At 36.1% G+C, this 24,671-nt stretch overlaps 1 protein-coding gene across 7 annotated transcripts in view; it reads right to left on the reverse strand.

The window, feature by feature from the left end:
- Nucleotides 1–607: 607 nt before the first annotated feature.
- The window catches only part of RTCA (RNA 3'-terminal phosphate cyclase), a 37,842-nt gene continuing 13,778 nt past the window's right edge, over nucleotides 608–24,671 (reverse strand). For all 7 annotated transcript variants that reach the window (XM_070268673.1, XM_070268672.1, XM_070268671.1 and 4 more), the window contains 8 exons: nucleotides 22,756–22,879; nucleotides 19,980–20,038; nucleotides 18,486–18,627; nucleotides 18,092–18,216; nucleotides 16,986–17,044; nucleotides 5,002–5,096; nucleotides 3,744–3,848; nucleotides 608–986 (listed from right to left, as the gene is read on the reverse strand). In XM_070268673.1, coding sequence (XP_070124774.1) covers nucleotides 885–986; nucleotides 3,744–3,848; nucleotides 5,002–5,096; nucleotides 16,986–17,044; nucleotides 18,092–18,216; nucleotides 18,486–18,627; nucleotides 19,980–20,038; nucleotides 22,756–22,879 — 811 coding nt within the window. In that variant the 3' untranslated portion in view covers nucleotides 608–884. The remainder of the gene's footprint in view (nucleotides 987–3,743; nucleotides 3,849–5,001; nucleotides 5,097–16,985; nucleotides 17,045–18,091; nucleotides 18,217–18,485; nucleotides 18,628–19,979; nucleotides 20,039–22,755; nucleotides 22,880–24,671) is intronic.

A 24,671-nucleotide genomic window follows, 5' to 3' on the forward strand; every position in this document is an offset into this window, starting at 1 on the left:
ATACCAACTAATTCAGCACTTTCTGTATCTATTATAATATCATCTTCTGGATCTGTGTCTTGGACTATATTTTAAGCATCACTGAACAAAGTCCAAGACAGAACCAAGTTTTAATGACTTCCTCAATATATTGCAGGAGAGCATATTTAACTGATAGACCAAAGCAGTTTCATTTGAGTCACAACCTCAACTACCTACAGGGACCAAGAAGTGATCTAAATGTGGAAGCAGGCTAGGTGTAAGATAATAGGGAATGATGAAAAGCACATTCTGTTCTAAAGGCACTCAATTATTTTTTAATACTGCAAGCAAAACACACATCTGGGGCTGAATTTGGCCAAATCTACTAGGGTTGAAATTTTACAATTCTCATTGTTTGGTTTTCACAATATATTCAAGAGATTCAAAATGAGTATTTACCAAGTACCCCCTAGAAGGTACACAGTTAGAATGAGACAATGCTTATTAAATGATATTGTTGACATAGCAAGTACATCTGCATAACGTCGTCTCATTATACTTTACACAAGATTCAGCAAAGTGATTAGAAATATACACAAATTACAGATGAAATCTACATCCTTAACTTATTACATAAAGAACACACTTCAAGTGAAAAGAATATTTTATTTCAATAAATTAATATTGAAATCAGCTATCATACACATCCACCAACTGTTATATTTCATTGTTCATATTTCAGAAGATATTCAAAGTGAGATTAATTTGATGAAGTATTCTCAGCAAATCTAGAACACTCTGTACTTCATCTCCAAATTTAAGTCAAGTCCTTTAATAAGTTACTTCTTATTCACTGTTTTGTAGTATTTATGAAGTGGATTAGTGCAATACATCATTGAGGTATCATTTAAAAGGCAATTACCCTACAGATTTGGATTTGTCATCCCAATTCCTTGGCACTCAATAATATAAGCGTCTTTAGAGGCATCTTCTCCGTCTTCTGATTTCTTCACAGTAAATTTAGCCTGAAACCAGAAGAGTATTTAGTATATAAGTAACATGAAAAGGGATAGAGGGAAGAGCCCATAACTCCAGCTTAAATAGGCACGTAGTTAACCTCAAACTCATTTTATTGAAGAAGCTAGAGACACAAAGATCAAATGAGTCATGAGAAATTCAATAGCTTAGATATAAAATATTTTCTTTCAGAACCATAGTCCTGTTCACACGTATACATACCTGTGAATTTTTGTCCCAATATACAGCCTGGGCCCTACTCCATACCCACTGAATCAGAACCCCCAGGAGTGCAACCCAGGCAAATATCCATTTTAAAATCTCAATCGTTAATTACAATGCACTGCCACTACTTCCTAAAATTTTTCTAAAACATGGCACTGAAGCATTTATACTTTCTTTATCTTGTCAAGTATCAAATTATCCTTTAATTTCCCTCAAATTTTCTTGCCAATTTAATTCACTAAATATACTATTCAAAAAGACATAATTCAAAGAAGGGAGGAGGAAGTGATGATTAACATCTTCCTTCGTCTTTAGTGGGCTTAACCTTGTATTTTTCACTTGTTAACTAATTCAAGTTTGGCTTTGAAGGATTTGATCTCTATCACTGTAGTCTGGAAACATGATTTTTTAAAAAAGCAAATGTTTTCATTCTAACAGAACTGTATTAAAATCAAAACAACTGAGTAGGTTGACTGAATTTATGGCAAAGAGATTTCAAATATGCTTAAAACCTTAGGAGTCTTTGAAATACAATTTGAAAACCATCACTCTGGGGCCCTGTTGAACAGTAATATCCACAAATTATTCCAGTTTCAGTATTTTGTGGCAGTGTGCTGACACACAGTGGACACTGAAAATTACTGCTGAATGAATCAACACTGAATTCTCAGCTAGACAGCCAAATTACTTAGGTTGTTAAATGTACATGCTTTCAAATTAAAAGCATTATATAAATGTGAAACACAGGTAACAGTTATGGAAATCATTTCTAGCCTATATATAAACCTACTGAAAACTACAAAAATTTAGTTAGAAGGAGCCTTAAGGGCCTATAGCACCAGTCTCTGATTTTACAGACAAGCTATCTGCACTGAGGCACAGAGAGACTAATTAAGCAGCTTGCCCCAAGTCACTCAGGTAGAACACAACAAAGCTGAACAAGAAACCAGAGCTATAGATTCCAGTCCACAGCACTTTCCACTAGGTATTCACTTCAAATAACACGTGAGTGTCTACTACGTGCAAAGTACTGTAAAAAGTGAAGACTATGATGAATATAACGTGGTCCCTGCTATCAAGGAGCTCACAGTCTACAAGGGAAGACAGACAAGTAATAGTCACAAATAGAGCACCAGTAGAATAATAAAAAATACAGTTAACTATCTCTTGATATCAAATATAATTTTATTTCAATTCCTATCAGACTTTTCCTATAATTTAACCAAAATCTACCTATGCTTTCTAATAACAAAAAAAGTATTTATTATTAAGAATCATACAAATAAACTGTTAGGAGTAGGGCCACAGTGGTTTTGTGCTTCGTACACTTCTGTAATACTTAATATTTTTTTAACTAAGGGGCATCACTTTTATAATTTTTAAAAATGCTTAAGGTCAGCATCTTCCTTCATAAAAGTCTGTTATAAATTTTATATTACATTATAAACACTATAACAAAATGGAAATATGCTCCATGTTCCTGAAAAAGGCAAGAAACGAACCCATACACATTAACTGTAAAAAAATGCAAAGACAATTTTAAGAGAGGAGGAAAATATCTAAATGTTAACAATGGTTTTACTGGTAAGGTGGAATTATGGGCAGATCTTTTTCCTCTATTTTCAAAATTTTCTATAAGGAAATTATATTAGTTTCAGATGACATATACATGTTAATCACTTTTAAAAAATTAAGAATCCTATAGAAAAGGTATAAATATGAGCTTATACAATGTTAAATCCCTTTTCACGAAAAATTGTAAATCTATTCTTCTAAAGTTAAGAAGACTGGTAAATATTAGAATTTTAGCAAATATTCTATTCTACCAATAGAATCATAAGAAAATAAAACACTTAAAATTTTATGTAAATATTCAAGTTTACAGCCAACTACAAATCCCTTGTGATTTGATTTCAAAGTTCCCATCAAAACATCTTCACTTACTCTGTAAGGCAGTGCCACACATGGGCTCAGATACATGCTTTCCTGGGTTTGCTCAAAGACTAGCTCTGCCATTAAGAAACTATGTGGTCTTGGGGCTGGCCTGGTGGCACAGCGGTTAAGTGTGCATGTTCCACTTTGGTGGCCTCGGGTTCACGGGTTCAGATCCTGAGTGTGGACATGGCACCGCTTGCCAAGCCATGCTGTGGTAGGCGTCCCACATATAAAGTGGAGGAAGATGGGCATGGATGTTAGCTCAGGGCCAGCCTTCCGCAGCAAAAAGAGGAGGATTGGCAGCAGATGTTAGCTCAGGGCTAATCTTCCTCAACAAAAAAAAGAAACTACGTGTTCTTGAGAAAGTAATCCCTCTTGCCTCACTTTACTCATATGTAAATGTGAATAATAATAAATAGCCATCTAAAATGGTTATGCAGAGTAAGATGATTCAGATAAATTGCTGAGTTAGCTCAGCGTCTGCCACATAGGAAGTACTCAGTGAGTGACAGCAATTATGATTACTATTAAGTTTTCTTTTTACTAAAATTTGACTCAAAATTGGCTACAATAAAAATCAATTACTCTTCTGATGGACTACTCACCTTCGATAGTTGTTCAGCAAAATGAATAGCTGTTTGTGTATGGAGAGTAACTGGTCCTGTTTTTACTCTGGAAACGCCACTGGCTAATGCCATGAAAATGATCAGCTATTGAAAAAAACAAAGAAGGAAAATCTCACACATTCAGTAATATTTGGAGATAAAATTCTACTGCTTTCCATACAAAAATACTACTAGAAATCAATATAGCTAAAAGAATTTCTATTTCTTTAGTTTTCCAGAAGTTTTAAGAAGATGATGGAAAACCTATGTCTCCCAGTCTGTGGTGTTACAGAAATGCTTAGCAGCAGTTCTTAATATAGACTTTTTTTAAATTAACGTTTAAGATAAAATATATAGTTGAAAGTCATATTTAATCAGACCAAGTATCGCCCAAAAGCTGGCATATATAATATGACAAGCTTATTCCACTCTCTAAAATTACAACACTTTAACAGGTAAATACATACAGAATAACTGGGAGTGAGGAGAAGACCTGGGCAAGAAGGAAGAAGACTAGAAATAAGGAAAACTGCCTTAAGAAACTGGTTAAGAAATCTTGAAGAATACAGTTCTACATGTAGACTTGCTGATTGAGATCAAAGAGAAAAATGTGGTAGAAAGGAAAATCTATCAAGACAGTGGTCCATAAGAAGATCTTATTTGAAAATATTCACTAACATTTCTCAATGTCAGGAGCTACGTTAGGTCTGAGAGGTCTATGACACATCCAAGTGGAGATGCTGACAGGCATAAGGAATATAAGGAGTATGGAATTAATTAAGGAAAAAGGTCTAGGCTAGTGATATAAATTTGGGAGTTGTCAGAATACAGATGGTACTTAAGCCACGAGACTACACAAAATAACTGAAGGAGTGAATACATAAAGAAGCGTGAGCCTGAGCATAGGGGCACTCCAAAATTCAGAAGTTGAGAAGATGACCACAGCAACAATAACAAACTAGCAAAGAGACTAAAATATATGGCCAGTGAGACAGAAAGATAACAGCACTTCATAAAGCAAGTAAAGAAATTATTTCAAGAAAGAAGGAGTGATTAACTGCAGCAAATGCTGTAGCCAGGTCCGTAAGATGATGACTGAAATTTAAGGAACATATATTATAGAATAATACTTAAAAACTAATTGAACTAGGACATGCTAATCAGTGTCTGAAAGTCAATCATTAAGATTTATATCCAACCTAATTACTAAATATTTGGCTAATAGGCTCAAAGCTTTTTCTCCTAAAAGTGTCATTACCTGGTCTTGTAGATACTCGTCCACAGCACCACCATGTCTAAGATTTGCTAACAGCATTTCAGCAGCTTCAATTCCAACTTTGTCTGCATTTACACCTATAACAGGCACCATGTAAAAAAATAAATCAATTACTACAAGGCAAAAAAAGTTAATTAATATATCCCATTTAGCACTAGTATACATTGTTTAGGCCTCCGAACTTAACCCAATGCACCTTTTGGGATAAGATCTTTATGCATACTTAATCTTCTGAGATCTTAGTGTATGCAAATACTTTACCTTTAAGTGCACCAGTAGAGGTAAAAACAGGCTGCTTCAGCCCTGTTTTAAAAGTACTAATTATAAAACTAATTTATAACTAGTTATGATTCTATAATGCTATGCCTCAATTTCAAAATTTAAAACTTAGGATTTACATGTTACAATTAGTCTGTAGGCAATTCCATTAGAATTAAAGGATTTTTTAAAAATCAGAGAACTAATTAAGTTTCATCTAAGGAAGAACAGATAAAAATTCTCTGGTCACATCCGTCTTGGATCTTTTTGAATACCACGTCTACTCAGGCAAGGGAAACAAAAAATGAACAAATGGGACTTCATCAGACTAAAGAGCTTCTGCAAGGCAAAGGAAACCAGGAACAAAACAAAAAGACAACCCACCAAATGGGAGAAAACATTTGCAAATCATATACCCGACAAGGGGTTAATTTCCAAATACATAAAGAACTCATATAATTCAACAACAACAAAAATACAACCCAATCAAATAATGGGCAGAGGATATGAACAGACATTTTCCCAAAGAAGATACACAGATGGCCAATAGGTACATGAAAAGATGTTCAACATCACTAATCATCAGGGAAATGCAAATCAAAACTACAATGAAATATCACCTTACACCTGTCAGAATGGCTACAATCACCAAGACAAAAAACAACAAATGTTGGAGAGGATCCAAAGAGGGAACCCTCATACACTGCTGGTGGGAATGCAAACTGATACAGCCACTATGGAAAACAGTATGGAAATTTCTCAAAAAAATTAAAAATTGAAATACCATACAGTCCAGCTATTCCACTACTGGGTATTTATCCAAAGAACTTGAAATCAACAATTCAAAGAGATTTATGCACTCTTATGTTCACTGCAGCATTATTCACAATAGCCAAGACATGGATGCAACCCAAGGGCCCACTGACTGACGAATGGATAAAGAAGATGCAGTGTATATATATGTACAATAGAATACTACTCAGCCATAAAAAAAGACAAAATCATCCCATTTGCAATAACATGGATGGAACTTGAGGGTATTGTGTTAAGCAAGATAAGCCAGACAGAAAAAGACAAACACTGCATGATTTCACTCATATGTGGAAGATAATCAAATACATGGACAAAGAGATCAAACTAGTGGTTACCAGAGGGGAAGGGGTTTAGGGGGTGGACATAAGGGGTAACGGGGCACATATACATAGTCATGGACAAATAATAACGTACAATTGAAATTTCACAATGTTATAAACTATTATGACCCCAACAAAAAAAATTTCTCTGATCAAATGCCATAACATTTTATTCCTTTAAGATTTGAACAGGTATTATCTTATTTTGAAAATAAGTCAGAATATTTATCCCCATGCCCTACTCCTTGCTTCTCCACACGTACTCCAAGTCTTTGGTACAACGCTTACCAAATAAGTCTGTCAGAAGAGGTGGAATATCAAATGATTCTTTTAAAATATTCATTTTAAACTAAAAGAAGTTTTTGGATACAAATGAAAGTCTTTTAAAAAATGAAAATGTGGTTAATTTTTGTTTCTATTTTATATTTGGAAATTCATTTGATTATATATAAGCCTTGCCCCTTGAAAAAATTTCCTAGAAAAGTGGAATTTTCAGAATTTTAACTTTTTCCTTATAGCAGTTATTATAATAATAGAATAAATTTACTATCTTTAAACAACAGTCAGTCAAGTATTTACATGGCTGAACGAAATGGTGGGAATATGTGGCATGAAGCCTGACTTCTTGGGTAAGCTACTTAGCCTCTTTCATTTCCTCTTCTAGATGGAAATAGAGATGACAACACTTAAGTTGCAAAGTTGTTATAGAAATTAAACATAGTATTTATAAAGCATTTATTACCACTACTGCTTCACAACAAGCTATTATTAATAATAGTTAATACTGAGTACTATGTATGTCCCATACCAAGTAACAGGAACTGGATCCTTTGTTAAGAAGACAACAAAAAATGTTCATATATTAGAGAATTAGAGGATAAGTAAGTACTAAGCTCTATGGCATAAACTATATACTCAATGAAAGTTCAGAAAAGGAAAAGATTATAGGTTCTAGAACAATTTAAGAAGGTTTCATGGAGCATGAAGGACTTGAGTCCTTGAAGAATGGCTAACATTTGCGTGGAGGATGTGAGGGAGAAGGAAAGAATTCCTGGCTTTGTAGTATTATACAGCAGTAGATGTACTAAGTTACTCTGCCAAGTGACAAAGTATTTCTCAGAGCCATTCACATTCCTTCCTACTCAGCTGCCTTGAGAGCAAGTAATGGTATAAACGGATCTACATCACTACCAGCTGTACTAGCAATCTGTGGCAAATGAACAAAATGAGGTAAATATGAGAATTTTGCTTATTAGTATTATGCTCTAAACAAAAGAGCAAAATTCTAATTTCTTCTCAAATTTTAATCCTTTTCTGACAGACAAATAATCTTTTGATATTTTGGATACTTCTATGCACCGCTTGGCAAGGCATGCTGTGGCAGGCATCCCACATATAAAACAGAAGATAGGCATGGATGTTAGTTCAGGGCCAGTCTTCCTCAGCAAAAAGAGGAGGATTGGTGGCAGATGTTAGGTCAGGGCTAATCTTCCTTCAAAAAAAAAAAAAAAGAATGAAAAGGGATCTGGACAATGGGAACCATGGCATTCTCTCTGAGATCCTTAACATATAGACTACCCAGACTAAGAGAGAAGACCCCAAGCTGACTTTGCTAACGACATCTCACTTGACTTATATGCCTGACAGCAAACAAGGGAGGGTACCAGCAGGAGCCAGTCAATCTGAGCCCGTATGTTGCCCTAACCTCTATTCCCTCCTACCACTATAAATCAAAATGAATTCTGTGTATTCTACAAGCATATTGTCCAAAAACAACTTCAAAGTAAAAATTGCCTTATGTGACAAAGTGAGAAAAAAATATTAATGGAACATTAGAAATTTTTTCAGGGCTGGCCAACAAAGTTAATTCCAAGTATTCCTGATAACAGAGTAAGGGGCCCTTTACAATCTCAATGCAACACATCTAAAACTATCACCTACCCTGGCAAACTAACTCTCCCTCCTATATTCACAAGTTGTAAATATCCAGTTACCTAAGCTAGAAATCTAGAAGGTCATTCTTCACCTTGCCTTCCTCACCTCCCATATGCAACTGGTCACCAAATTGTCTGTTCACCCTCCTAAATACCCTTATACTAATACTCACCTCTCCAACTCCAGGCACTGCATTCCTTGGTATAGGCCCTCACCATTTCTCACCTAAATGGTTATAACCCCTGTCTTCTTGCCTTCAAAATGGTTTTCCTCTAATCCTCCACATAGCTAATAGAATTACCTTTCCAAAGATCTGATCTTACATCGCTTCTTAAAATCTTTATGTTTACAGGATGAAGCCCAAAGTCCTTTATATGGTCTACAAAGCCATTCAAAATCTGGCCTCTGTTGACCTCTCTAACCTCATCTTCACTCCCCAACCCAGATCCTATACTCATCATATATAGTTATGTACCACATAACGACGTCTCAGTCAACGACGATCGCACATACGATAACGGTCCGGTAAGATTAGTGGCATATGGCCTAGGTGTGTAGTAGGCTATACCATCTAGGTTTGTGTAAGTACACTATATGATGTTTGCACATGAAGAAATCATTCGACACATTTCTCAGAATGTATCCCCGTCACTAAGCATTGCATGACTGTAGCTGTAGTTGCCCAAACACTGAACAACACTCTTTTATGTCAGTACTTTCCTTTGTTCTCTCTCCTTAGCTCTCATTTTTCTATCTGGCTAACTTCTACTTATCTACAGAACACCCCCTGGAGGATCAGTAAATGACAGAAGCCAGATTTCGGGTCAATCAGGCCCCAAAGAAGAATTAGCTGTTCTTCCTCTGTGTTCCCATGGTAGCCGAGGGATACCACAATCATAGTATTGGTCTGTCTCCTCTGCCAGACTAAGCAAGGAGGCAGGACGGTGGCACTCATTTCTGAATACCTAGTACACAGTACCTGGAACATCTTGGTACCCAAAGATAATACCAACAAACAGAACTCATATTCCACCCAACGCCTGACAAGCACTTATTACTCGTGACATATGGGCTCCTAGTCTCTGTTTTATATTTTGTGTTATCTTTGTCTTCTCAAGACTGTTGTAGATATTGCATGCAGTGGCTCACTATCCACTGACTCCCCACCGCACCTAACAAGTATTTAGTATATACTACGTATTTTTGATCACCACTTCTCAAACTTCATTATACCTTAGAAGTACCTGGAGAGCTTGTTAAAGCAGATCCCTGAGCCCTACTCCCAGAGATTCTAATTTGACAGGTATGGGGTAGACCCCAAAATTTGTATTTCTAACAAACTCCCAGGTCATATTGATACACTGCCTGTTCACCAACCACACTTTGAATGGCAGTTTTAAAGAGAATTCATGTAAGTTAGGTCAAATGGAGATGTTGATTTTACTTATTCTATTATGCTAATTAGATTTGATACCCAACTAGTATCCAGATCTACCAAGTGAGGAGACTAAGATTAACTGAAATTTTCTGTATTGAGCAGTAATAATGTGGTTAAACAGCACAGTGAGAGTAAGGATCTTTTAAAGATCTACAAAGAAGGAATAAGGCAATCAACTACCACACCAACAATGAGAAGTTAAACCACAAATTGCCTCAAAGGCAAAGCAATTTTAAATATTAAGAAACAGATGCACACATATATCTCCTCTCCCAAATATGCCAAATCTTAAACAAATTTCCCTTTCACAAAAATATTCAGTATTATAATTGACGGAGGAAAGAATCATCAATGGACATTAAAACCACTGGATGAAAGCTAGATGGGAATAGAATAATCATATGGTCTCCAAGTATTATCCCAGATTACTCATTAATTATAAAGGAAAAAGGAAACTTTATAGTAGATAGACCTGGAGGACACCACCTTAACCAAGTGCTCAGCCAGTTTTACTAATAAAGGACAAACTGACATGCATACCCTGTTGCGATACAATGGAATGTACACAAAATAACCTATGCAATATTCCTACTAAAAATGTTTAACCTGAATATATCTAATCATGAGACAATCAGACGAATCCAAATTGTGAGAAATGTTATGAGAAAATGGCCTGGACTTTTCAAAATGTCAATATCATGAAAGGAAAAAAAGGTGAAAAGTAAAAAAGAAACTAAACAGACATGATAACCAAATGCTATATGTGCTAAAAAAAACAAAAACAAAAAAAACCCAGAACAATAATAGGGAAGGGGGCGGAGCAAAATGGCGGGGTGAGCTGACCCAGGATTCCCTCCCCTCCAAAATACAACAAAAGATTGGAAGAACTGAATTTCAGAGAATAAACATAATGCCAGCTCGTTAGAGACCTACAATACCAAGAAGGTGGAGATCATAAACCTAGTATACCTTCGGAGGCGCCGGAACGGTAGGAGAGAACATCGCTCCCTCCCCTAGAGTCTGCAATCCTGCGGTGCAGGTCGGGAAGGAGCGGGGGAGGGGCCGCGCCAGCGGGGGATCATCCAGGACTCCTGCCGCTGATTCAGTGGAGACCCGCTGACAGGAGGGGAGGGGCGGGCAAGCTTCCGTCTGCAGGGACCCTATAAATCAAGGGCCTTGGGAGACCAGAGAACAGAACTGATCTGAACCCAGACCCGCGTGTGTGAGTAACAGCCCCTCCCCCCAACAAAGCCAGTGGGCGCAGCCATCTTGCCCCAAGGCGCAGAGCTCATAACACGCGGCTCTCAACCCCCATCTAGTGCTGACAGGCTGTAACTGCAACTGAATTCTACCACCATGAGAAAAAACCACTCCTCTACCATCCAGCAATTTATAAAAGCCCCAGACCAGAAGGAAAACAATAAAAACATAGAATTAAGTCCTGAGGACGTGGAATTAGCTAAACTAAGTGATAATGAGTTCAGAGCAGCTATAACCAAAAAACTCAATGAGGTAGAGAGAAACATAGAGAAACAAGCCGAGTTCTAGAGTTACTTCACAAAAGAGATTGAAATCATAAAGAAGAATCAAACAGAATTACTTGAGATGAAAAACACAATGGACCAGATAAAACAGAATACGGATTCCCTGAATGCCTGTGTAGACAACCTAGAGGAGCAAATCAGCATAATCAAGGACAGACAGGCTGAATGGCGCCAGACAGAGGAAGAAAGAGAACTAAGAATTAAAAAAAATGAGGAAAATCTCTGAGAGATAATGGATTCAATGAGGAGTAAGAACATAAGGATCATAGGAATTCCTGAGAATATGGAAAAGGAAAATGGAGCAGAAAGTGTGCTTAATGAAATTATTGAAGAGAATTTCCCAAATCTAGGGATCAACGGAGAAATGTGTGTAGAGGAGGGATTTAGATCTCCTAGATTTGTCAATGTAAAAAGACCCACCGCAAGGCACATAATAGTAAAGTTGGCAAATAAGAATGATAAGGAAAGAATACTCAGGGAAGTAAGAAAAAAAAAGAGAATAACCTATAAAGGAGCCCCTATCAGACTGTCAGCGGATTTCTCTACAGAAACCCTACAAGCTAGGAGAGAATGGAGTGATATATTCAAAGCTTTAAAGGATAAAAACCTTCAGCCAAGAATACTCTATCCAGCAAGAATTTCCTTCAGATATGAGGGAGAAATTAAATCTTTTCCAGACAAACAAAAGTTAAGGGAATTTGTAACTAAAAACCCTCCATTACAAGAAATCCTCAAGAAGGCTCTCATACTTGAAAAATGAAAAAAGGGAGAAAGGGGACACAAGCCACAGACTAGGGAGACTGATGGATAGAACCAGAACAGGATAGCAAATATTCAACTATAGCATTAGGGTAAAAGTAAGAAAACTACCAAAACAAGGACGATCTTAGCACTCTAACTACAAATTAATAAGATGAGTTGGAATAAAAAATGAAAATAATTATTTAGGAGGGGAAGAGCAAAGGGTCTAAATCAGTATTGGTCGAGTAAGTAAGAGACCACCAGAGAATAGACTATATTATACACGAGATTCTAAATACAAACTTCAAGGTAGACACTAAAATAAAGTACAGAACAGAGTCACAAATCATACATAAGGAAAAATCTAAGAAACCCAGCATAAGAAATTGCAGTATTAAATGGGTAGTCTAAAGCGCACAGGAAAAGAAACACAGGAAAACAAGATAATGAGCGACAGATTGACAGCATTAAGTCCACATGCATCAATAATCACTCTCAATGTGAACGGATTGAACTCTCCAATAAAAAGACACAGAGTGGCAAAATGGATTAAAGAACAAGATCCAACAATTTGTTGCCTCCAGGAAACACACCTCAGCCCCAAGGACAAACACAGACTCAGGGTGAAGGGGTGGAGGACAATACTTCAAGCAAATAGCAAGGAAAAAAAGGCAGGTGTTGCAATTCTCATATCAGACCAAGTGGATTTCAAAATAAGACAGGTAAAGAGAGACACAGAGGGACAATATATAATGATCAAAGGGACACTTCATCAAGAAGAAATAACGCTTATAAATATCTATGCACCCAACACAGGAGCACCAAGATTCATAAAGCAACTATTAACAGACCTAAAGGAAGATGTTAAAAACAACACAATAATAGTAGGGGACCTCAACACCCCACTCACATCAATGGACAGATCATCCAGACAGAAAATCAACAAGGAAATAGTGGAGCTGAATGAAAAACTAAAACAATTGGACTTAATAGACATATATAGATCACTCCACCCTGAAGGAGCTGAATACACATTCTTCTCAAGTGCACATGGAACATTCTCTAGGATAGACCATATGTTGGGAAACAAGGCAAGCCTCTACAAATTTAAAAAAATTGAAATAATAACAAGCATCTTCTCAGATCATAGTGCTATAAGGCTAGAAATTAATTACAAGAAAAAAGCTGAGAAAGGCACAAAGATGTGGAGACTAAACAACACACTACTGAACAAGCAATGGATCATTGAAGAAATTAAAGAAGAAATAAAAAATACCTGGAAACAAATGAAAATGATAGCATGCCATACCAACTCATATGGGATACAGCAAAAGCTGTATTAAGAGGAAAATTCATCGCAATACAGGCACATCTTAACAAACAAGAAAAATCCCAAATAAGCAACCTTAAAGCACACCTAACTGAACTAGAGAAAAAAGAACAAATGAAGCCCAAAGTCAGCAGAAAGAGAGAAATAATAAAAATCAGAGCAGAAATAAATACTATTGAAACGAAAAAGGCAGTAGAAAGGATCAATGAGACAAAGAGCTGGTTTTTTGAGAAGATAAATAAAATTGACAAACCACTAGCCAGACTTACAAAGAAAAAAAGGGAGAAAGCTCAAATAAACAAAATCAGAAATGAGCGAGGAGAAATAACAACAGACTCTGCAGAAATACAACAGATTATAAGAGAATACTACAAAAAACTATATGCCAACAGAATGGATAACCTAGAGGAAATGGATAAATTCCTGGACTCCTACAATCTCCCAAAGCTCACTCAAGAAGAGGCAGACAATTTGAACAGACCAATCACAAGGAAAGAGATTGAAACAGCAATCAAAAACATCCCAAAGAATAAAACCCCAGGACCAGATGGCTTTCCTGGGGAATTCTACCAAACTTTCAGAGAGGACTTAATACCTATCCTTTTCAAGCTATTCCAAAAAATTAGGGAAGATGGAACACTTCCTAACACATTCTATGAGGCCAGCATCATGCTGATACCAAAACCTGACAAGGACACCACGAAAAAAGACAACTACAGGCCAATATCACTGATGAACATAGATGCAAAAATTCTAAACAAAATTTTGGCAACCAGAATTCAGCAATTCATCAAAAGAATCATACATCAGGATCAGGTGGGATTCATACCAGGGACACAGGGATGTTTCAACATCCGCAAATCAATCAACGTGATACACCACATCAACAAACTGAGGAATAAAAACCACATGATCATCTCAATAGATGCAGAGAAGGCATTTGACAAGATCCAACAGCCATTTATGATAAAAACTCTGAACAAAATGGGCATAGAAGGAAACTACCTCAACATAATAAAGGCCATATACGACAAACCCATAGCCAACATCATACTCAATGGGCAAAAACTGAACCCCATCCCCCTGAAAACAGGAACATGACAAGGATGCCCTCTATCACCACTCTTATTTAACATAGTACTGGAGGTCCTGGCCAGAGCAATCAGGCAAGAAAAAGGAATAAAAGGAATCCAAATAGGGAAGGAAGAAGTGAAACTCTCACTGTTTGCAGACGACATGATCTTATATATAGAAAACCCCAAAGAATCCATTGGAAAACTGTTAGAAGTAATCAACAACTACAGCAAAGTTGCAGGGTATAAAATCAATTTGCATAAATCAGTAGCATTTCTATACTCCAGTAATGAACCAACAGAAAAAGAACTCAAGAATACAATACCATTCACAATCGCAACAAAAAGAATAAAATACCTTGGGGTAAATTTAACTAAGGAAGTGAAGGACTTATATAATGAAAAATACAAGGCCTTTCTGAGAGAATTGGATGACGACATAAGGAGATGGAAAGACATTCCATGTACATGGACTGGAAGAATAAACATAGTTAAAATGTCTGTTCTACCTAAAGCAATCTACAGATTCAATGCCATCCCAATCAGAATCCCAATGACATTCTTTACAGAATTAGAACAAAGAATCCTAAAATTCATATGGGGCAACAAAAGACCCCGAATTGCTAAAGCAATCCTGAGAAAAAAGAACAAAACGGGAGGCATCACAATCCCTGACTTCAAAACACACTGCAAAGCTACAGTAATCAAAACAGCATGGTACTGGTACAAAAACAGGTGCACAGATCAATGGAACAAAATTGAAAGCCCAGAAATAAAACCACACATCTATGGACAGCTTATCTTTGACAAAGGAGCTGAGGACATACAATGGAGAAAAGAAAGTCTTTTCAACAAATGGTGCTGGGAAAACTGGAAAGCCACATGTAAAAGAATGAAAATTGACCATTCTTTTTCACCATTCACCAAAATAAACTCAAAATGGATTAAAGACCTAAAGGTGAGACCTGAAACCATAAGGCTTCTGGAAGAAAACGTAGGCAGTACACTCTTTGACATCAGTATTAAAAGGATCTTTTTGGACATCATGCCTTCTCAGAGAAGGGAAACAATAGAAAGAATAAACAAATGGGACTTCATCAGATTAAAGAGCTTCTTCAAGGCAAATGAAAACAGGATTGAAACAAAAAAACAACCCACTAACTGGGAAAAAATATTTGCAAGTCATATATCTGACAAAGGCTTAATATCTATAATATATAAAGAACTCTCGCAACTCAACAACAAAACATCAAACAACCCAATCAAAAAATGGGCTGGAGACATGAACAGACATTTCTCCAAAGATATACTGATGGCCAATAGGCACATGAAAAGATGCTCATCATCACTGATCATCAGGGAAATGCAAATCAAAACTACACTAAGATATCACCTTACACCCGTTAGAATGACAAAAATATCTAAAACTAATAGCAACAAATGTTGGAGAGGTTGCGGAGAAAAAGGAACCCTCATACACTGCTGGTGGGAATGCAAACTGGTGCAGCCACTATGGAAAACAGTATGGAGATTCCTCAAAAAATTAAAAATAGAACTACCATACGATCCAGCCATCCCACTACTGGGTATTTATCCAAAGAGCTTGAAGTCAGCAATCCCAAAAGTCCTATGCACCCCAATGTTTATTGCAGCACTGTTTACAATAGCCAAGACATGGAAGCAACCTAAGTGTCCAGCAACAGACGAATGGATAAAGAAGATGTGGTACATATATACAATGGAATACTACTCAGCTGCAAAACAGAACAAAATCATTCCATTTGCAATAACATGGATGGACCTTGAGAGAATTATGTTAAGTGAAATAAGCCAGCGAGAGAAGGATAATCTGTGTATGACTCCACTCATATGAGGAATTTAAAATTATGGACTAAGAACAGTTCAGTGGATACCAGGGGAAAGGTGGGGTGGGGGGTGGGCACAAAGGGTGAAATGTTGCACCTACAACATGACTGACAAACATTAATGTACAACTGAAATTTCACAAGATTGTAACCTATCAATAACTCAATAAAAAAAAAAAAACCAAACAAATCCCATATTGCTCTAAAGAATATTTTAGAGACAACTAGTTATGTCTGACTATAACAGACAAATTCTTTGCCTGTAAAAATGGTATTGTGATTACGCAGATATTATTCTTTGGACATACATGCTGCAGTATTCAGGTGAGACATGGCACCTGCAACCTACATTGAAATGGTTACACACACAACTTGTAGCTAAATGTTCACTTGTAGCTAAATGTACTAGTGAACCTAGGAGGATAGTGTATGGATGTTCACTAGTCATTCAACTTTTCCATAGGTTTGAAATTTTTCAAAGTATAAAGTTGGGAGAAAGACTGAAAATTTAATTGACTCTAAAACACCATCAGTTAACCATATCCTTTTAAACTCGTCATCCATCATTCTATAACATTCTAACCCTAACAGACAACTAAAGAATTTTACACTAGCATTGGGAACTGTGGACCCTTTACTTTATCTATACCTCGTTTACCAAGCGATGATCCAGCAAATAAACAGCCTGTGGATGTCTCAGCAATAATGCTAAATAAGAAAAAAAAAGTATTATTACTTATGCTATAAATACTCTAAACTTACACACAAATACAACACAGGAGAACAGTGACTGTTAAATATGCAGAATTAGATCTGGCTAGTAAATTGCAAAAGTAAAATTCTTCATACAGACAGCAACATGACCAGCATTCTCCATCGTCATCAGGGCATTAGTATCCTTCAGCACTTTTACAAGTCACCCTAGATTCTAATCCACTCACAGGTAAGGAATTTCTGTCATCGGCACAAAATGGTACCATTTCAGTCAAACTATACTACAAAATATTTTCTGACTATCTTCACTAAAAAGGCCTTTCAAGCATAACTAGGAGGACCTACAACTAGAATACAGAACTATGTATTGGGGCACTTTTGGGAGAAGAAGGTAAAAAGTAAAAAACAGATTGGCAACAGCTGTTAGCTCAGGTGCCAACCTTTAAAAAAAGAAAGAAAGAAAAGGTCTTTCTATAGAGATGTTTGGGTTTTACAGTTTTTAGATAGTATTATCATACGTAGGGCACGCATTTACTTTAAACTCTTAAATAGAAACTGAAAAAGAGACTTCAAAATGTAAATATCCACAAAAGAAACTCTTATACTTCAAAAATATCAATTAAAGCATTTTTATAATAAATTAATAACTCCTAATTGTATTAATAAATTTTTTTTCTAAATAGATCTCTGTTGTATCGAATCTTTCTTGTAAACTGACTTCACATTTGAGGTACAGAAAAGCAACTAGAGATATTTCTCTTTGGATTAGCTTCAAGAGCTAACTTCCAATTATCTTAAACATTTAAGTTCACTACATAAATGAAAAGGCTCTTATAATGTAATAAAAGGAAAACCATCTTCAAAAAAAACTCAGAATAAAACAATCATCTTAATTCATCATACTACTGTTTTAGGTAGGAAGGCCCTTAAAAATATGTCTCCTTAAAACTACAAATTTAAACAAGAAAACTACAAATCTTTAAGTAGGATATTTATTTCAGGGCTCTCAACCAATGTCTAGAAAAAAGTACACTGTCTCACATTATTCCATTTCCATTGCCAAAAGCTTGGTCCTTAGGTTCCTGAACAGGCTGGATGTTAACATACAGATCCCTAATCTCCTTTCTGATGCATCGCACGGCTGCTGCTGCCATATCTTTTGCCACCTATTTTGGCAAGACAGAAAAATAGAATAAAATATAAATTAATGATTATTTTGACAATTGTTTTCAAGCCTTCAAAGACATATAAAATAATTAATAACTTTTATAAGCATTATATACAAACTTCATTTTCAAGAACAGAGAGCACAGGATTTTAAGAAAAATTTTTAATGAAAAGATTCATTAAAAAACTAAGTTCTTTCAATAATTTCAAAACTTGATAATACTTATCAAGACCTACATAGACTTCTAAGAACATTCAGACAACTTACTTTAAATGGCAAAACACCAGCAACAAAAGCTCTTCCATATATCTTAGTCACAGAGCCACGGTCAGTTAAATTGATGGGGTTCAACTGTTTAACTGGTGACATTCGGACAATCACTTCACCACCCCCTTTTGGGTAGTAGCCCCTATGAAAAGTACAACAAACATTCACATAAACTAATCACATGACAAAAATAAATCCCAATACTTACAATAAAATAACATGCAAATGATATCCAACCATATAATTGATTGAAATTTCCAAATATTTTAGATCTGTGCTGTCCAATACAGTAGCCTCAAACTACAAGTTACTATTTAAATTTAAATTAAATACAAACTCAAAACTCAGCTCCCCAGTTGCACTAGCCACATTTCAAGCGCTTAATAGCTCTATGTGGCTAGTGACTAGCATATCTGACAAATGGGGAACATTTCCTTCAATGCAGAAAGTTCTGTCTAACAGTGCTGGTTTAGAATACAAGGTCCTTAATGGCAGGACCTTTGTCTACTTTGTTCCTGCTAGATTCCCTGCCTAAAACAATGTCTGGCACATAGTAGGTGCTCACTGAACATAGGATGAATATTTAAGTAGTTGAATACTAATACAATTTTAACTCAAATATTTAGTGTAATTTATTCTACAGAAGATGCTGAGAACACACGGATGAGAACGACAGTTCTATCCACAAGGAGCTCGCCACCTGGTAGGGAGATGGCTCCACATACAATCTACTGGAACACAAGTCAGGATGTAAGGAGGACTAGAACAGAGGTGCAAATGTGAATTCCAACTGAGGCACGCTCAAGGACAATTCACACAGAAATTACAATTTCATTTTGAAAAAACAGGATTTGCAATTTTTAAGAAGAGCAGGGGAGGAAAAACATGAACAAAGACATGAAAGTCTGAAGGCACAGAGTACGTTTACAGAACAGCAAGCATCGTGTAGTTAGAATACAAAGCATGTTGAAAGGAGTGGAGGGAAAATGAAGGTAAGGGAAATTGGAACAAGACTGCAAAGCACTTAAATGCCACACCAAGAAATCTGGCCTGGTTATTATGTGGCAGAAGGGAAACCTTAAAGAGAAATAACCTTAACGCCCAATGTGTTTCTTAGGGAAATAACTCTGCACTGTGGAAGCAAATCCCTTTTATGACCCTGCAGTGCCTAGTCCAGCTGTCACATAGCGCTTTTAGTCCAGCTGTCACACAGCGCGCACTCAGTCTGTGCTGAGCACGGATAATGCTAGATACGAAGGTGCCTCAGTGCAGCAACTCCCTTGAAAATATTTCTCCCAAGAAACAAGCGTTTGGAGCTACCTTCAAGCCCCCGTGTTCCTGCTGTTTATTGTTTTTAAGCCACAAAGTACAATTATTTCTTACAAGAAATGTAATCTATTAAGTGGGTTCCAGAATGATAGTTCTCTAAGGTCTAACTTTTCCACTATTTTTAGCACAAGTAGGGGTCAGAGGGCTAAGAAATAAGTAACTTACCTCATTTTAATGTCACAATTAAATTTGAAGCCAAATTTTTCAACAATTGGCTTGAAAACCTGAAAAATCAGTTTATTATTACTTTAACCACCATTATTCATTAATTTAACAAGTATATTTATTAAACAAAAGTGCTCTGCACTGAGCTACTAATGAGGCACTACAGATAAACAGTGATATAAAAATGTGTCAGCTAGCTCTATTTTTCAAATAAAATAAATGACGTAGCTAAAATTAAAAGTTTAACTTTTAATTAATCAGGGCTGTGCAAGTCTATCTAATGGAAAAAATTATCAGAACTCAGGATACTTGATCCCAGTGGTTATTTTACTCGAGGCCAATGTTTCCTAACTCTTCTCAATATAATGCACTCTAAGAAATTAGGGGGTATTGGTGAACAGCATTCCATTCTGCTTCTCAATTTTTTTATACAGTTGAAATCCCACTGCACATACAATGTTTATCCTTATTTTTTCCATTCAACATCATAAAAAAACCTATTTTCCCAACATCATAAAATTCTTCCTAAACAAATTTGAATGACTGCATGGCATTCTAGCATAACTTACTTAACCATTCTCCAAGTTTTCATTATTACATAATTATATATACTATATAATGATAATTATAGGATATAACGCTCTGCTCAAATACCTTTAACATTTAACTTTTGCTGCATTTTGTAATATTTAATGAGGGTCATTTTTTTGAAGTGGAATTAATAGGTAAAGAGAGATACACTTTAACTTTCACTATACATTCTATGAAACTGAATTTAAAAAGATTATGCCATCTATTAAAATGGCAAAAAAAATTTTTAAGTCTGAGAATATCAGGTGCTGGGGAGAATGCAGAACAGCTGAAACTCTCATACAGCATTGGTGAAAATGCAAAACAGTGCAGCCACTTTGGATTCCAAAACTATTTGGCAATTTCTCATAAAGTCAGATGTATATTTACTATTATACCCAGCACTCCCTCTCCTAGTTACTTACCCAAGAGACATGAAAACTTATGTTCACACAAAACACCTGTACATAAGTGTTATAGCGATTTATTCCTGATTGCCCAAAACTGGAAATATGCCAAATGTCCTTCAACAGACAAATGGATAAATAAACTAGTATATCCACATAATAGAACACTACCTAGCTTCTACTGCTGATAAAGGATCATGGATGAATCCCAAATGTATTATGGTAAGTGGAAAAATCAGACTCAAAAGGCTATATACCATATTATTCCTTTATACGACATTCTGAACCATCAGCAAAACTATGACAGAAAACAGATCAGTGGTTGCCAGGGAGGGTAGGGCTGCCTACAAACGGGTATGAGGGAATTTTTTACAGTAATTCTGCATCTTGATTGTGGGGGCTGGCTTACAACCATATGTCAAAAATCACAGAACTCTATACTAGCAAAGGTGAATTTTACTATAAATAATTACAACTCAATAAACATGGAGAAAAAAAGGATACCACTTTTCTCTCCCATTAGTTTTATGAGTATGCCAATATTGAGTTTTATCACTTTAAAAATTTATAGTCAAAATATGGTATTTAATTCTTTTTTTAAAATTTTATTTTATTGTGGTAAAAACATAACATGAGATCTACCCTCTTAACAAATTTTTCGGTATACATTGTTGTTGACTATAGGTACAATGTTGTACAGCATCTCTAGAGCTTATCCATCATAACAAAATTGTATGCCCATTGATTAGTAACTTCCTTTCTCCACCATTCCACTGTTTGATTCTATAAATGTGACTACTTTAGATATCTCATATAAGTGGAATCTTTATTTGTCTTTATGTGACTGGCTTATTTCACTTAGCATAATGTCCTCAAGATTCATCCATGTTGGGGCTGGCCCCGTGGCCGAGTGGTTAAGTTCACGCACTCTGCTTCAGTGGCCCAGGGTTTCACCTGTTTGAATTCTGGGCGGAGACATGGCACCACTCATTGGGCCACGTTGAGGCGGCATCCCACATGCCACAACTAGAGGGACCCACAACTGAAAATACACAACTATGTACCAGGGGGCTTTGGGGAATAAAAAGAAAAATAAAATCTTAAAAAAAAAAAAGATTCATCCATGTTGTCACAAATTCTACAATTTTTTTTAAGGCTGTATAATACTCCATTGTATGTCTGTACCACATTTTCTTTATTCATTCACCCATCCATGGACATTTAGGTTGTTCCCACATCTTGGCTATTATGAATAGTGCTGCAAGGAACATGGGAATCTCTTTGAGATCCTGATTTCAACTCTTTTGCATAAATAGCCAGAGGCTGGATTGTTGGATTATATGGTAGTTTTATTTTTTATTTTTTGAGGAACCCTTATACTATTTTCCATAGTGGCTACATCATTTTGTATTCCCACTAACAGTGAGCAAAGGTTCCAATTTCTCCACATCCTCATCAACTCTTGTCAAACATAGTACTTAATTGTTGTTTTGAGTTTTTTCTTTCAAATCATAATTCCTATATTTATAAAATAACTGATTTATGTAATAAATGATATAATTTACATAATAATTACACTCGAGGTTTTTAAAGAGTTTGCTACAAACACTGTTCTAAGATACAACAAAAAATCTAAAGTAAACACAATCCCTTAGCCTCTCCCACAGCAGAACTAGACACCATGAAGAAATAAACAGGTATGTACACAAAAACATTCAGGATATATTTAAACAGAGAATGGAGGTTCGGAAGAATATATGAGATCATCTTAGTTTGTCAACAACAACCAAAGCCCTTACCATCTCTGTGTAATCAATCTGTGGTGCCATTTCTGCATTAGTTCCACCTTTCAAGCGAAGTTCTGATGGAGAAGCAGCAAAGAGAACACAGGGCATTGAGACCTGCATCAAGAGGCATACGCTCCTAAGGAGAAGGCAGAACAGGCTTAGCTGCGTTTTCTTTTTAAAGTCTCAAGAAAGCAATGTTACTACACATCACCATTAACCGAAGCACAGAAACTGGGAAGGCGGGTACATGCCTTCAAGTGTAAAGTTGAAAAACACTTTAGTAACTGAATGATACAACCTAGAAGCTTAAAAAAAAAAGAGAGACAGTATTTCACAGTAGAAGGAACTGGCCTTAACTGATAAGCAAATCTGGGTTTGAATCCAATACTAAACACATTAGATGTGTGCTCTTAGGTAAGTTTCTAGCACTTTATAGTACAAAGAAGTAAAAAAAAATTTTTTAATAAAACCATCTTTACAACGTTTCTATAAAAGGATTCTTCAAGCCAGCAGTCTATAAAAAGGCATTCAAAACAGTCAAGGTCTAGAAATATTCAAACGATTATACCTGAATCTCTGCCACGCACAAGGCCCTGTTCCAAATATCAAGTTAAGACATCATTCCTACCATCGTGGAGTTCATGATACAATAGAATATTTTACAAAGACTGTTAGCTGAATATTTTACATGGAAAAAAGTTTTAAGGAAATAATCCTTGCTATAACTCACCTCTCTTTGGTCCTTATAGTCAAGTAATACAAGAAATCATAAGAAATAATTATAGTATATGAAGTATTTTATAAAATGAAACACTTGGTCAGATTTTCTAAATGAGCTGTTATCTCCCTTCTCCAAAGTCAAGGGAAAGCAATCATATTTCTCTGTAGATTGTAGTCTGAAAGGCAGTTGGACATAGCTTCTACACACCAAAAGACAGACCTTTACTTAACTTTCTTATAGCAACGATGCATGCGTACTGAACTAGTCAGCCTCTATAAATGAGAATGCATTTCATTAATTCAGTAAATATTTATTGACTACGTAATATGTTAGGCATTTTAAGAGAAAATGTATGCACTATAATCCCTGTTCTCAAGGAGTTAAGCGTAGAAGTAAGTGAAAAAGACTTGGCAATGTTTCATTTACTATAAACCATCGGTTTATTCCTGAACTTCTCGTTGTTTATTCTCTCTGAGGAACCCAACACATAAAGTGTTTCTCTTCCCCCTGATAAAATCAGATTCTAAGAATAGCACAGAAAATCTGAATTTTAGGAGAGTAAGGAACTGCAAAGACAAAGGCAGACTCTGGAGAAAACACATGATACTGTCATCACAATTAGGGACAAAAATGTTAGAATGTGAATAAGTAAGATGTGTTTCTTACTAGGAATAAGCTTGTTTTAGTCTCCTGAATGCAACTAGATTATCAACTTTAAATTCATTTCCCATAAATTCTAGTGGATTAGATGCCAGAAGGTCTAGATTCTAATCCTAGTTCTGACCCTGACTCTATGACCTGAGGTAAGCCACTTTACACCAGAGGGTCTTCATTTTCTCATTCACAAAACAGAGGAAGGAGGGGCCGGCCTGTGGCCGAGTGGTTAAGTTCACACACTCTGCTTCAGTGGCCCAGGGTTTTGCTGGTTCGGATCCTGGGCACGGACATGGTACCGCTCATCAGGTCATGGTGAGGCAGCATCCCATATGCCACAACTAGAAGGACCCACAACTAAAATATACAACTATGTACTGGGGTCGGGGGGGGGTTGGGGAGAAAAAGCAAGGAAAAAAAAAAGAAGATTGGTAACAGTTGTTAGTTCAGATGCCAATCTTAAAAAAAAAAAAACAAACGGAGGAAGGGTTGGAATACACAGTTTCTATTTTCCCTCTTGCAGTTTCAAAATTCTATGATTCTGTTTTAGTAA

This window comes from Equus caballus, chromosome 5, assembly GCF_041296265.1.
Source record: "Equus caballus isolate H_3958 breed thoroughbred chromosome 5, TB-T2T, whole genome shotgun sequence".
Taxonomy (NCBI): domain Eukaryota; kingdom Metazoa; phylum Chordata; class Mammalia; order Perissodactyla; family Equidae; genus Equus; species Equus caballus.